The following is a 12847-nucleotide window of genomic DNA, read 5'->3' as shown; positions in this document are numbered from 1 at the left end:
TTAAAACCATCTTAATGATAAATTTATTTCTTACAAACATGCAGCTTTTAGCTTTTCAAGATGTGGTGTGGATTATTTGTGTATTATTGTGATCAGCTGTTTGGACTCTCATTCTGACGGCACCCATTCACCGCAGAGGATCCATTGGTGAGAGAGTGATGCGATGCTGCATTTCTCCAAATCTGATGAAGAAACAAACTCATCTATATTTTGCAAAGCCTGAAAATGACAACATTTTTGGCAAATTTAAATTTTTGGGTGAACTACTCCTTTAACCCAGAGTTAAGCATAGTAAATAGCATTAGATCAGTCTGATTAGATACTGATATTTCATTAGCTGCTTTATTACATTAGTGCGGCAGCTGTGTGGTAAAGTGTTTCAAACAGGATGTGTTCGGCTTATGTAACGGAACCACAAAAGCTCTTTGAGTCGTATGACACGGTTCAGCTGGCGTTACGACAGCGCTGATCATGTTTGTTTGTGTGAGTGATAAAAGTGGCTTCAAGATCTACATCAAAGACATTAACCAGACGCACACTGACTCTCTTTCTCTCCTCTGCTGTGTGTCAGCTGATCCATGTGTCTGTATATTTTAGTTGGTTTTATGAGGCAGCTTGTGTACTCCTCTGAGAAATGAATAATGTGATCGGTTTATATATATATATATATATATATATATATATGTGTGTGTGTGTGTGTGTGTGTGTGTGTGTGTGTGTGTGTGTGTGTGTGTTGGCAGAGGAAAGGCGTGAGTTATTTTTATCCGTGTGGGAACAGAGGGTCTTTGTCAGCAGCTGGAGGAAACGGATTGGGAAGTTGACGTACACACAGACACACACACTATTTTAGGCCTTTGAATGCTTAATGGTTTGGCTTTTGTGGTACAGCTGAAAAAGTTTGAGTTCCAGACATTCAGGCCACTAGTGAACCATTCTATTTTGCATCCTATTCTAATTTTATTGCAAGCTCTGAGCATAGTAATTTAAGTAAGAAAGTTAGTTTGCATTAATGACTTTGGCTTGTTTTGGAGTTTCTTTGGTCCTTTTACTTTATTGACATCTTTTATTTTGCATCTGAGCTACTATTTTTAGTTTTAAATTTGATTTAAACACAAAACCAGTCTTAAGTAGCATGGGTATATTTGTAGCAATAGCCATAAATGTATGGGTCAAAATTGTCATTTTTTTCTTATATGCCAAAAATCATTCGGATATTAAGTAAGATCATGTTCCATGAAGATATTTTGTGAATTTATCTACCATAAGTGCATCAAAACTTAGTTTTTGATTAGTAATATGCATTGCTAAGAACCTCATTTGAACAACTTTAAACATGGTTTTCTCAATATTCCGATTTTTTTGCACCCTCAGATTGCAGATTTTCATATAGTTGTATTTCGAGGAAATATTGTCCTATCCTAACAAACCATACTCAAATGGAAAACTTATTTATTCAGCTTTCAATTGACCCTTATGACTGCCTTTGTGGTCCAGGGTCACATGATTTAATGATATTTGATATTTATGTACTTACTTACACATTTATTTATTTACTTAAATATTTAAGTGGATGCAAAAGAGAATAAATAGGGTTTCATTTGTTAACAGTAGTTAACTACATTGGTTTACATAAACAATGAAGAATATATTATTAACAATGAAAAATATGTCTGCAGGATTTTTTTACCCCAAGGTAAATTTATTAATGCATTCTTAGAATTAAAAAAATGTATCTTAACATAGATACGTTAACTTAATGCACTGTGAACTAACATGAACAAACACTGAACAACTGTATTTTTAGTAACTAACATTAGCAAAGATTTATAAATGCAGTCAAAGTGTATTTTTTTTTTAGAAAAATGAGTTCATGTTGTCTAATGCATTGACTGATGTTAAGAAAAAAGACCATATTGAAAAGTGCATTTAAAACCTAGTTAAAATGAAAATAAATAAACAAGACACTTGTTTTTGCATTGCTTGTCACTAAATATTTAATAATATTTAATAATTTTCATTTAAATGCACTACTATAGCATTACAAAAATGATATACACTAAAACATGAAGAATGCACATCTATGTGGACATTTATGAGTAATAATGCAAACTATTAGTTTGACTCACTCACTGACGCAAATTGAAATAAATTGATCTTATCAACATTTGTTTGCTATTTATACACCTCTTAACCCACTCTCTTACCCATGAGTAGCTGAAAATAGAAACATGCGAAACTAATCTAATGTCACAGTATTTAGGCTTTAATCCAATGGATCCTCTGCAGTGAATGGGTGCCGTCAGAAGGCGTGTCCAAACAGCTCATTAAAAACATCAGAATAATCCACAAATACTTCACACCACTCCAGTCTATCAATTAACATCTTGAAAAGCTAAAAGCTGCTTCTTTGTAAGAAATAAATCTATCATTAAGATGATTTTAACTAAAATACGAGTCCATAATCCATCATAACGATTTAGGCTCACCAGTGGATCCTCTGTAGTGAATGGGTGCCGTCAGAATGAGAGTCCAAATAGCTGATAAAAACATCACAATAATCCACAAATAATCCACACCACTCACAGTCCACTAGTTATTGTCTTGAAAAGCAAAAAAAGCTGCATGTTTATAATGAATAAATCTATCATTAAGACAATTTTAACTAAAATACAAGTCCATAATCCATCATAACGATTTAGGCTCACCAGTGGATCCTCTGCAGTGAATGGGTGCCGTCAGAAGGCGTGTCCAAACAGCTCATTAAAAACATCAGAATAATCCACAAATACTTCACACCACTCCAGTCTATCAATTAACATCTTGAAAAGCTAAAAGCTGCTTCTTTGTAAGAAATAAATCTATCATTAAGATGATTTTAACTAAAATACGAGTCCATAATCCATCATAACGATTTAGGCTCACCAGTGGATACTCTATAGTGAATGGGTGCCGTCAGAATGAGAGTCCAAATAGCTGATAAAAACATCACAATAATCCACATATAATCCACACCACTCCAGTCCACTAGTTATTGTCTTGAAAAGCAAAAATCTGCATGTTTATAATGAATAAATCTATCATTAAGACAATTTTAACTAAAATACGAGTCCATAATCCATCATAACGATTTAGGCTCACCAGTGGATACTCTGTAGTGAATGGGTGCCGTCAGAATGAGAGTCCAAATAGCTGATAAAAACATCACAATAATCCACATATAATCCACACCACTCCAGTCCACTAGTTATTGTCTTGAAAAGCAAAAATCTGCATGTTTATAATGAATAAATCTATCATTAAGACAATTTTAACTAAAATACGAGTCCATAATCCATCATAACGATTTAGGCTCACCAGTGGATACTCTGTAGTGAATGGGTGCCGTCAGAATGAGAGTCCAAATAGCTGATAAAAACATCACAATAATCCACAAATAATCCACACCACTCACAGTCCATCAGTTATTGTCTTGAAAAGCTAAAAGCTGCATGTTTGTAAGAAACAAATCTGTCATTAGGACAATTTTAACTAAAATACGAGTCCATAATCCATCATAAGGCTTTAGGCTCACCAATGGATTCTCTGTAGCGAATGGGTGCCGTCAGAGTCCCAACAGTTGATGATAACATGACAATAAATAACATCACTCCAGTTCACCAGTTATTGTCTTGAAAAGCAAAAAGCTGCATGTTTATAATAAATAAATCTATCATTAAGACAATTTTACCTAAAATATGAGTCCTTAATCCATAATAATGCTTCCTTTAGTGAAAAAGTGGAGAGAAATTGCACAGTTCAAACAAGGCAAAACAGTCTAAAAGAGTTAAAAAAATATATGTGGCCGGATTTTCATGTGAGAGACAACAGGAGATTAAGTTTTTCACTTTTATTATGGATTATGGACTTAAGGATTTGAATCTTTAATGTCTTAATGATGGATTTGTTTCTTACAAACACACAACTTTTGTCTTCTCAAGATGTTAACTGATGAGCTTCAGTGGTGTTGATTACTTGTGGATTACTATGATGTTTTTATCAGCTGTTTGGACTCTAATTCTGACGGCACCCATTCACTGCAGAGGATCCATTGGTGAGCAAGTGATGCAATGCTGCATTTCTCCAAACCTGATGAAGAAACAGACTCACTTACATCTTGGATGTCCCGTGGGAGAGCCAATTGAAATTTTTGGGTGAACTGTTCCTTTAAAATCTTTCCAATATTCTTTTTAGTGCTACTTAATGTTACATCAGCAGAAGAATCATTGCAGCTATATTCAGTCTGTCACTCAGCCCTAGTTGGCACCATGTACGCTGGATAACAAGAGCTCTTTAGGTGTGTGTGTGTGTGTGTGTGTGAAGTGGACAGTGTGTTCCTTGTTCCTTGGCCTTAGTTTGTGGGAGAAGCACATGTTTCTGGAGCCTCTAGTGCTCACACACACACACAGACATTTAAGGTTACTTGCGGGTAAAGCAGCTTATAATACTTGAACTAATCTTTTCTGCTTTCTTCAGTTTCTCATGACCGACTCCTGAGTTTTTCCCCTCTCTTTCTCTGTAGGTAATCACTCCGTGTCGTCGACTGGTTCTGTGTGCAGAAAACAGGAAAGAAATGGAGGAATGGATCGCAGCACTGAAGAGTGTTCAGAACAGAGAACACTTTGAGGTGAGTTTCTCCAAATCACTGGACCTTTTCACTATTTTTTTCTTTTATGCCAAAAACCATTAGGATGTTAAGTAAAGATTGTATTTCCATAAATATATCAACCGTAAATTTTACAAAATGTAATTTTTGATTTGTAATATGCATTGCTAAGAACTTCATTTGGACAACTTTAAAGGTGATTTTCTCAATATTTAGATTTTTTATGCAGTTTTAGATTTCAGATTTTCAAATAGTTGTATTTCGGCCAAATATTGTCCTATCCTAACAAACCATACATCAATGGAAAGCTTATTTATTCAGCTTTCAGATGTTTACAGGATGGGTTATTCAGAAATGAGTTACATCATATTCTTTACAAGCGATTGTGCTGAAAGCAGTGGAAAATCTTTTTTCTTTATTAGTAATTTCACACACAAAATGAGTCAGAATACAGTTTAGTTTCTAGTTTAGGTGTGAGTAGTGACTCAAAACTAACCTTTCATATGTTTCTGTGCTGTTTAGTGACAGGTTATAAGACATTTGTGACCATGTCCCACAAAACTAGTCTTTAAGTAGCATGGATATGTTTGTAGCAATAGCCAACAATACATTGTATGGGTCTAAATTATCATTATTTTTGCATAAAAATCAAACAAGATATTTTGTTAGTTTCCTACCATAAATATATCAAAACTTAATTTATGATTAGTAATATGCATTTGTAAAAACTTCATTTGAACAACTTTAAAGGTGATTTATACTCAATGTTAAGATTTTGATGCACTTTCAGATTCCAGATTTTCAAATAGTTGTATTTCGGCCAAATATTGTCCTATCCTAACAAACCATACATCAATGGAAAGCTTATTTATTCAACGTTCAAGTAGTATAAATCTTTAAAAAAATGTACCTTGTGACTGGTTTTGTAGTCCAGGGTCACATATGCCCTTTTATGATTTTTGATATTTATGTAGTTACAAATGTATTTATTACTGATGTTTAAAAAAGTGGATGCAAAAGAGAATAAATAAGATTTGGATTTGTTAACATTAGTTAACTACATTAGTTTACATAAACAAAGAAGAATATATTATTAACAATAAAAAATAGGTCTACAGCATTTATTGAGCTTAGGTAATTTTATATTTGGTCAATTTAAAGGCGATTTTTTCAATATTTAGATTTGTTTGCACCCTCAGATTTTTAAATAGTTGTGTCTCGGCCAAATATTGTTGTATCCTAACAAACCACACATTCATGGAAAGCTTATTTATCCATTTAAAAATGTGACCCTTATGACTGGTTTTGTGGTCCAGGGTCACATATTATACCGATGTTGAAAATATTACTTTGAATTATAAACACTACCATTCAGCCCTGTTCCAGTGTTATTTTGGTATTATTATATGTGACCCCTGGACCACAAAACCAGTCATAAAGGGTCATTTTAACCCATACAATGTATTTTTGACTACTGCAAATATGTGGTCCAGGGTCACATATATTAGTATAGTTTTTATTAATAGTTTGAATTGCCTTCTTTTGATAGTTTTATTTTAAATTTTTGTTATTATGTTTTAAATATCATTACTATTTAGTATTAATTTTTGAGTTTTACTGTTTATTTTAAATATGTAATGTTAGTGCTTAATCTTACATTTATTTCAGTTAGTTGACAAGGCAACATTTCTAATCATTGTTCGGTTTAAGTTTTCCATCTAATATTTATATTTAATTTTATTTCAGTTTTATTTTGATAAACAAAAACTTTGGGGTCAAAAAGATTTTTAAATATTTTTTAAATAAAGCCCTTCTGTTCACCAACGCTGCATTTGTTTGATCACAAATGCAGTAAAAGTGGTGAAATATTATTACAATTTAAAACAACTATTATCTATGTGAATATATGTTTAAAAGTAATTTATTTCTGTGATCAAAGCTGAATTTTCAGCATCATTACTTAGTCTTCAGTGTCACATGATCCTTCAGAAATCATTCTACTATTTGCTGCTCAAGAAACATTTAGTTTGAAATTGATACATTGTATTTTCAGGATTCTATAATGAACTGAAAGTTCAAAGGAACAGCATTTATTTCAAATGGAATCTTTTGTATCATTCTAAGTGTTTTAATGTCTGTTTCTCTGCTGTAGTCCACTCAGTTCAGTATGGATCATTTCTCTGGGATGCATAACTGGTACGCCTGTTCCCACGCTCGCCCCACGTACTGTAACGTCTGTCGGGAGGCTCTGTCTGGAGTCACGTCTCACGGACTGTCCTGCGAAGGTCTGTCACTGTTCACAATGCATTCTGATTTGATGTAGCATAATTAGATGTATGGTTAGAATGCAATTAAGTGCTGACTTATTTGTTAACTTGACTTCATTCTCTGTTGTGCAGTGTGTAAGTTCAAGGCTCACAAACGTTGTGCGGTCAGAGCAACTAATAACTGCAAATGGACGACGCTGGCCTCTATCGGCAAAGACATACTAGAGGATGAAGATGGGGTGAGTGCTATTCATGCAAAAACAAACCTAGCTCTGTTCCAGTATAAGTTTAAAATTGTTTATATGTGACCCTGGACCACAAAACCAGTCATAAGGTTAAATTTTACAAAACTGAGATATATACATCATATGAAAGCTCAATAAATAAGCTTTTTATTGATGTATGGTTTGTTAGGATAGGATATTTGGCCGAGATGCATCTATTTGAAAATCTGGAATCTGAGGATGCAAAAAAATCAAAAGACTGAGAAAATCACCTTTAAAGTTGTCCAAATTAAGTTCTTAACAATGCATATTACTAATCAAAAATTACATTTTGATATATTTGTAGTAGGAATTTTACAAAACATATTCATGGAACATGATCTTTACTTAATTTCCTAATGATTTTTGGCATAAAAGAAAAATCTATAATTTTGACCCATACAATGTATTTTTGGCTATTGCTACAAATATACCCCAGCGACTTAAGACTGGTTTTGTGGTCCAGGGTCACATTTACTATTATACAGTAGTCAACATTTGAAGTGGATCAAAACCTTTCATTTAAGTTCTCCTAAAATCTCCTAAAACCAAAACAATACCCGTTCTTGTCTTAGGACATCTTTTTATCTACTAGATTTATTAACATTTTGAATTAGCTTTTATTTTTATATTGTTAGTTTTCTTTTTTAGTCATTTTTTATGCTATTTTCTATTTTCTGTTGATGGTTACTGGTCTATTTTTATTTTGGTCTTAGTTTTTATTTATTTCCTTGTAATCATTTTAGTACTTAAACATACATTTATATTGATTGCCTAGGCATCTGCTTTGTTTTAATTAACACAAATGTTTTTTAACAGTTTTAGTCATTATTTGTAGCATTGTTATTTCAATATTACTGTTTAGATTTATTTTGTGTTTCAGTTTTAGCTTTGGTTTTTAATTTATTTGTAGTTAATAATTTTAATGCTTCAAACCTATTCCGCTGGTTCTAAGGAAATATTTCTAAATCTTTTTTTAAATTTTAAATTTAAAGCATTTCTAAATGTATTTTAGATTTGTATTTAGATTTAAATTTAGATTTACATTTTTAATTTATTTTAAATTTTAACTTTTTTATAATGTGTGTATGAAGAGTTTATTTTCAAAAACAGATAACCCCTTTTTTCAAAAATCATATTTTTTATTGTTATCATGTTTTTATATATTATATATTATATGTAATAAGAAGAAAACTTTTTTGTAATATTTTTTAAATTAAAATACTATTTAACACATTTGGTTTTAAATCACTATTTATTTAATAATTTAGATTTGTTTTTTATTTCAATTTGTAGCATAGTTTTATATAAAATATTACATTAAAAAATTCAATTTTAGCTTTAGTTTTTGTTTATTTCCAGTTAATAATTGTAATTCTTTAAACCTACTTCAGCTGGTTCCAATTAAATATTTCAAAAATTTCAACTGTTTTAAAAAATCTAAAATGAAAACATTTCAAAATGTATTTTGGCTTTGTTATTTAGTTTTAGATTTTAATTAAAATTTAATTTTATTAAGATCTCAAGATTTAACTTTTTTATAATATATATATATATATATATATATATATATATATATATATATATATATATATATATTTTTTTTTTATTATTGTGTTATCATATTTCTATTGTGTTAGTTAGCTGCATTTTTTGTTTGTTGTTTTTAAATTAAAATAGCCCAAATACATGATTTTTGGAAATTGTTAAAAATTTAGGTTTTGCCAATTAACTCTTCATATATATAATAATATTACAATTTTTAAAAATATTTTTATATTAAAATACTATTCAACACATTTGGTTTTATATCACCTTTTTAAAATAATTTAGTTTTAATTTAATTTATTTTCAGTTAGCAAATTTAGTGCTTCATCTTCAGCTTATTTTATTTCGGCCAAAGTAACATTTCTAATTAAGTTTCCCATCTAATATTTACGCTTAATTTTATTTAATCTTAAATTTAATTAACAATTTTTTAACAGTTTTAGTTAAAGATAATAACCCTGCCTAACTACACGGCATTTTAGGTGCATAAATCTGTACCAAAAAAAGGCTACATTATTATTTATTTCTTAAGTGTCGTCTTTTAGGCAAATACATTGCATTTCATTCATTGCAACATGCTTATTTAATTCAGTATTCAGTATTTCGTCAATGCTTTTGCTATGCATTTCCATGCCTGTTTTAGAGTAGAAACGCATGTGTGGTGCATGCAGGAAATCAGCATCTTATGAGTTTCCTTATTGTGTAAGAAGCTCATTTACCATCTGGACTGATTAGTCATCCTGTAATTAATGGCTTTGCAAACTCTGTAGATCTCGATGCCTCATCAGTGGCTGGAGGGGAATCTGCCCGTCAGCGCCAAATGCACCGTGTGCGATAAAACCTGCGGCAGCGTCCTGAGACTACAGGACTGGCGCTGTTTATGGTGCAAAGCCATGGTGAGTGCATTCAAATCACGTTTTCTTAATTTTTGTTTTCTACATGTTTAATAAATGACAATAATTTTGTCCAGGTGCATGCTGGGTGCAAAGACCAGCTCTCTCCAAAGTGCCCGCTGGGTCAGTGTAAAGTCTCTGTGATTCCACCCACCGCCCTCAACAGCATCGACTCAGACGGTGAGCGTCCAATCAGAACCATCCCTCACCAACAACCAATCAGAATGTTCTCTCAGAATGAGCCGTCTCATGGAAACATCCAATCAGAGCTCTATGTCAGAAATAACTTGTATCCAAATCAGCGCTCAGAAATGACCAATTATGGCATTATGTCAAAAATAGTACGCAGATGCTTTAGACTGAAGATTCAACTTGATTTAGTGTTGATATTCAGCCTACCAAACATAAAAATAATTGTTAAAGCAATTGTTGTGAGGTAAAAAAAAAATCATATTTACCATGTAAATGGTAAAAAAAAAATACAATAAAGTAAAGAAAGTAAAAGTAAGGTAAAACTAAAAAATCATATTAGTTTATTGAAATGAAGCTGGAATAATATGTACATATTAGATGAAAAACTTGGTAGAAATTATTAAGAACTAAAAAATGTTTTGTTTGTTAAAGTACTAAAATTACTAAAACTTAAATATAAAAATAAATGAATGCTAAATATTAAAAAAATCAAAAACTAAGAAAAGACATAAGCACATAAAATTAAAACTAAAATGACAAAAAAAACATAAAACATAAAATTAAATATAAAACATTGTTTTGTTTCAAGTTTATTATACAAATCGTATATATTATATATTATATAAAGGTAAAAAAAGGACAAAAGCACATAACATTAAAACTAAAATATAAAATGTAATTTTATTTTCTAGTTTATTATAAAGAAAATTAAAAGCTAATTCTAAATAAATGTAAATGATAACACTTTACAAAACTATAAAACTTAAACTGAAATAAAAAATAAATGAATGCTAAATAGAAATATAAAAAAAATCAAAAGCTAAAAAAAGACAAAAGCACATCAAAGAAAAACTAAAATGAAATATAAAAATATGAAATTAAATCTAAATTTAAAAATATAAATCAATTCTGTAATACTGTGTGAATGTATAAAGACTAAATAAACAACTAATAAAAGTGACAAAAGCACAAAACTAAATTAAAACTACCTACTAAAATTGAAAATAAAATGCTGAAAATAAATAAAATTAAAAAACTGAAAATATAAAAATAAAAGCTAAATCAAAAATATTAATAAATACTGTAATGCTAATGTAAATTTTAACACTTTGTAATAAAATCCCAAAACCAAAAACTAAATAAATCACAAAAATATATAACAATTACTAAAATGTCCAATAAATAAATGAAATTGTAAATAAATGAAAATATAAAAATGAATGTAAAATGTTTTACCTAAAGATAATAACCCTGCCTAACTAGACCACACAAAACAAGATTAAAACGACTTACTAAAACTAAAACTTACTAAAAAAAAAAAAAAAAGCTAAATCAAAAATTATTTACATATATTTTTTATTGTTAGTTCATGTTAACGAATGTTTACTAATGCGATCTTATTGTAAAGTGTTACCCTATAAATAATACTGCAATAACACTGTAAAAAGTAAACATCTCTTCTGTTTGTGTGTGTGTTTCTAGGGTTCTGGAAGGCGACGTGTCCTCCGACCTGCACAAGCCCGTTATTAGTGTTTGTGAACAGTAAAAGTGGAGATAATCAAGGCGTGAAGTTTCTGCGGCGCTTTAAGCAGCTGTTGAATCCCGCACAAGTGTTCGATCTGATGAACGGAGGCCCACATCTGGGGTAAAACATACCTTTAAAACAGAAAAGACAATAGAAATCAATATTTCTGGGTTTGGTATTTGTTCACTGACTTCTTTACCTGTGCTTGTGTGTCTGTCGCAGCTTGCGTCTGTTTCAGAAGTTCGATACGTTTCGTATTCTGGTTTGTGGAGGAGACGGCAGCGTGGGATGGGTTTTATCAGAGATAGATGCTCTGACTTTACACAAACAGGTACAGTTAAATTATTTGGCAGAATTTCTGAAAAAATAAATAAATATCTGCCCTATTATTGTAAAATGTTAATTAATTTGTATGAATTCAATAATTTAGACATGCTTTTTGATTTTTTAACTTTAATTAAACCATTACAAAAATAATAAATTAAAAAATAAATTAAAATAATTTTATTATATATATATATATATATATATAATTTTTTTTTTTTTTTTTTTATAAATATATTAATGCAATTAAAACAGAATTTTGAAAAATAAAATGGAATTTGGGGAAAAAAATAAAGGGCCCTAACTGTGCCAAAATGAATGATTAAATGTTACATTTGTATGAATTTAATTATTTACAGTTTTTTTTTGTTTGTTTTACTTTAATTAAACTATTAAAGCAGAGTCCATTTTTTTTAAATCAATTATATTAAAATATAATGATTAAATAATAATTATGATTAAAAAATATATTAATGCAATTAAACACATTCTTTTGTAAATTTCTTTTTATTGCTCCCTTTTTTTGGTAATAAAATGTTATTATTTTAATTTTTAAACTTATACCGTTAAAATGGAATCCATAAAAATTTGAATACAAATAAATTAAATTGAATTAAAATGATTAAATAATAATAATAATAATGATTATTTTTATTATTTAAAAATATTATTATTAATAATAATAATAATTATTATTATTTTATTTTTTTATTATTATTACAAATTTATTAATGCAATTAAAACAGAATTAAAATTGACAAATGGAATATGGGGCCTTAAATTAAATAATAATAATAATTATGACTTAAAATATATTCATGCAAATTAAAACACAGAAATTGTAAATTTGTTTTGATTACTGCAATTTTTTGGTAATAAAATTTTTGTATTTTTGATTTTTAAACTTGAATTATACCATCAAAATGGAATCCATAAAAACTTTAATTCAAAATAAATTGAATTTAATTAAAATGACTAAATAATAATAATAATAATAATTGTTATTATTATTATTATTATTATTAAAATATTGTTTTTATTATTAATAATAAAAATATTATTATTAATAATAATGTAAAAAATAAATGGATTTTATAGGGCCCTAAATGAGCCAAAATGAAATATTAAATTGTTAAATTTGTATGAATTCAATTATTTACACATGCTTTTTGTTTTTTTAAACTTTAAAGTAT

At 29.4% G+C, this 12847-nt stretch overlaps 1 protein-coding gene across 1 annotated transcript in view; it reads left to right on the top strand.

The window, feature by feature from the left end:
* The window catches only part of LOC141284585 (diacylglycerol kinase delta-like), a 46067-nt gene that overhangs the window by 13132 nt on the left and 20088 nt on the right, over positions 1-12847 (top strand). Inside the window, exons 3-9 of the mRNA XM_073817573.1 lie at positions 4559-4663; positions 6795-6927; positions 7042-7148; positions 9491-9616; positions 9691-9793; positions 11288-11450; positions 11553-11661. Coding sequence (XP_073673674.1) covers positions 4559-4663; positions 6795-6927; positions 7042-7148; positions 9491-9616; positions 9691-9793; positions 11288-11450; positions 11553-11661 — 846 coding nt within the window. The remainder of the gene's footprint in view (positions 1-4558; positions 4664-6794; positions 6928-7041; positions 7149-9490; positions 9617-9690; positions 9794-11287; positions 11451-11552; positions 11662-12847) is intronic.

This window comes from Garra rufa, chromosome 14, assembly GCF_049309525.1.
Source record: "Garra rufa chromosome 14, GarRuf1.0, whole genome shotgun sequence".
Classification (NCBI taxonomy): Eukaryota; Metazoa; Chordata; class Actinopteri; order Cypriniformes; family Cyprinidae; genus Garra; species Garra rufa.
This window is presented reverse-complemented; position numbering and strand designations above follow the sequence as displayed.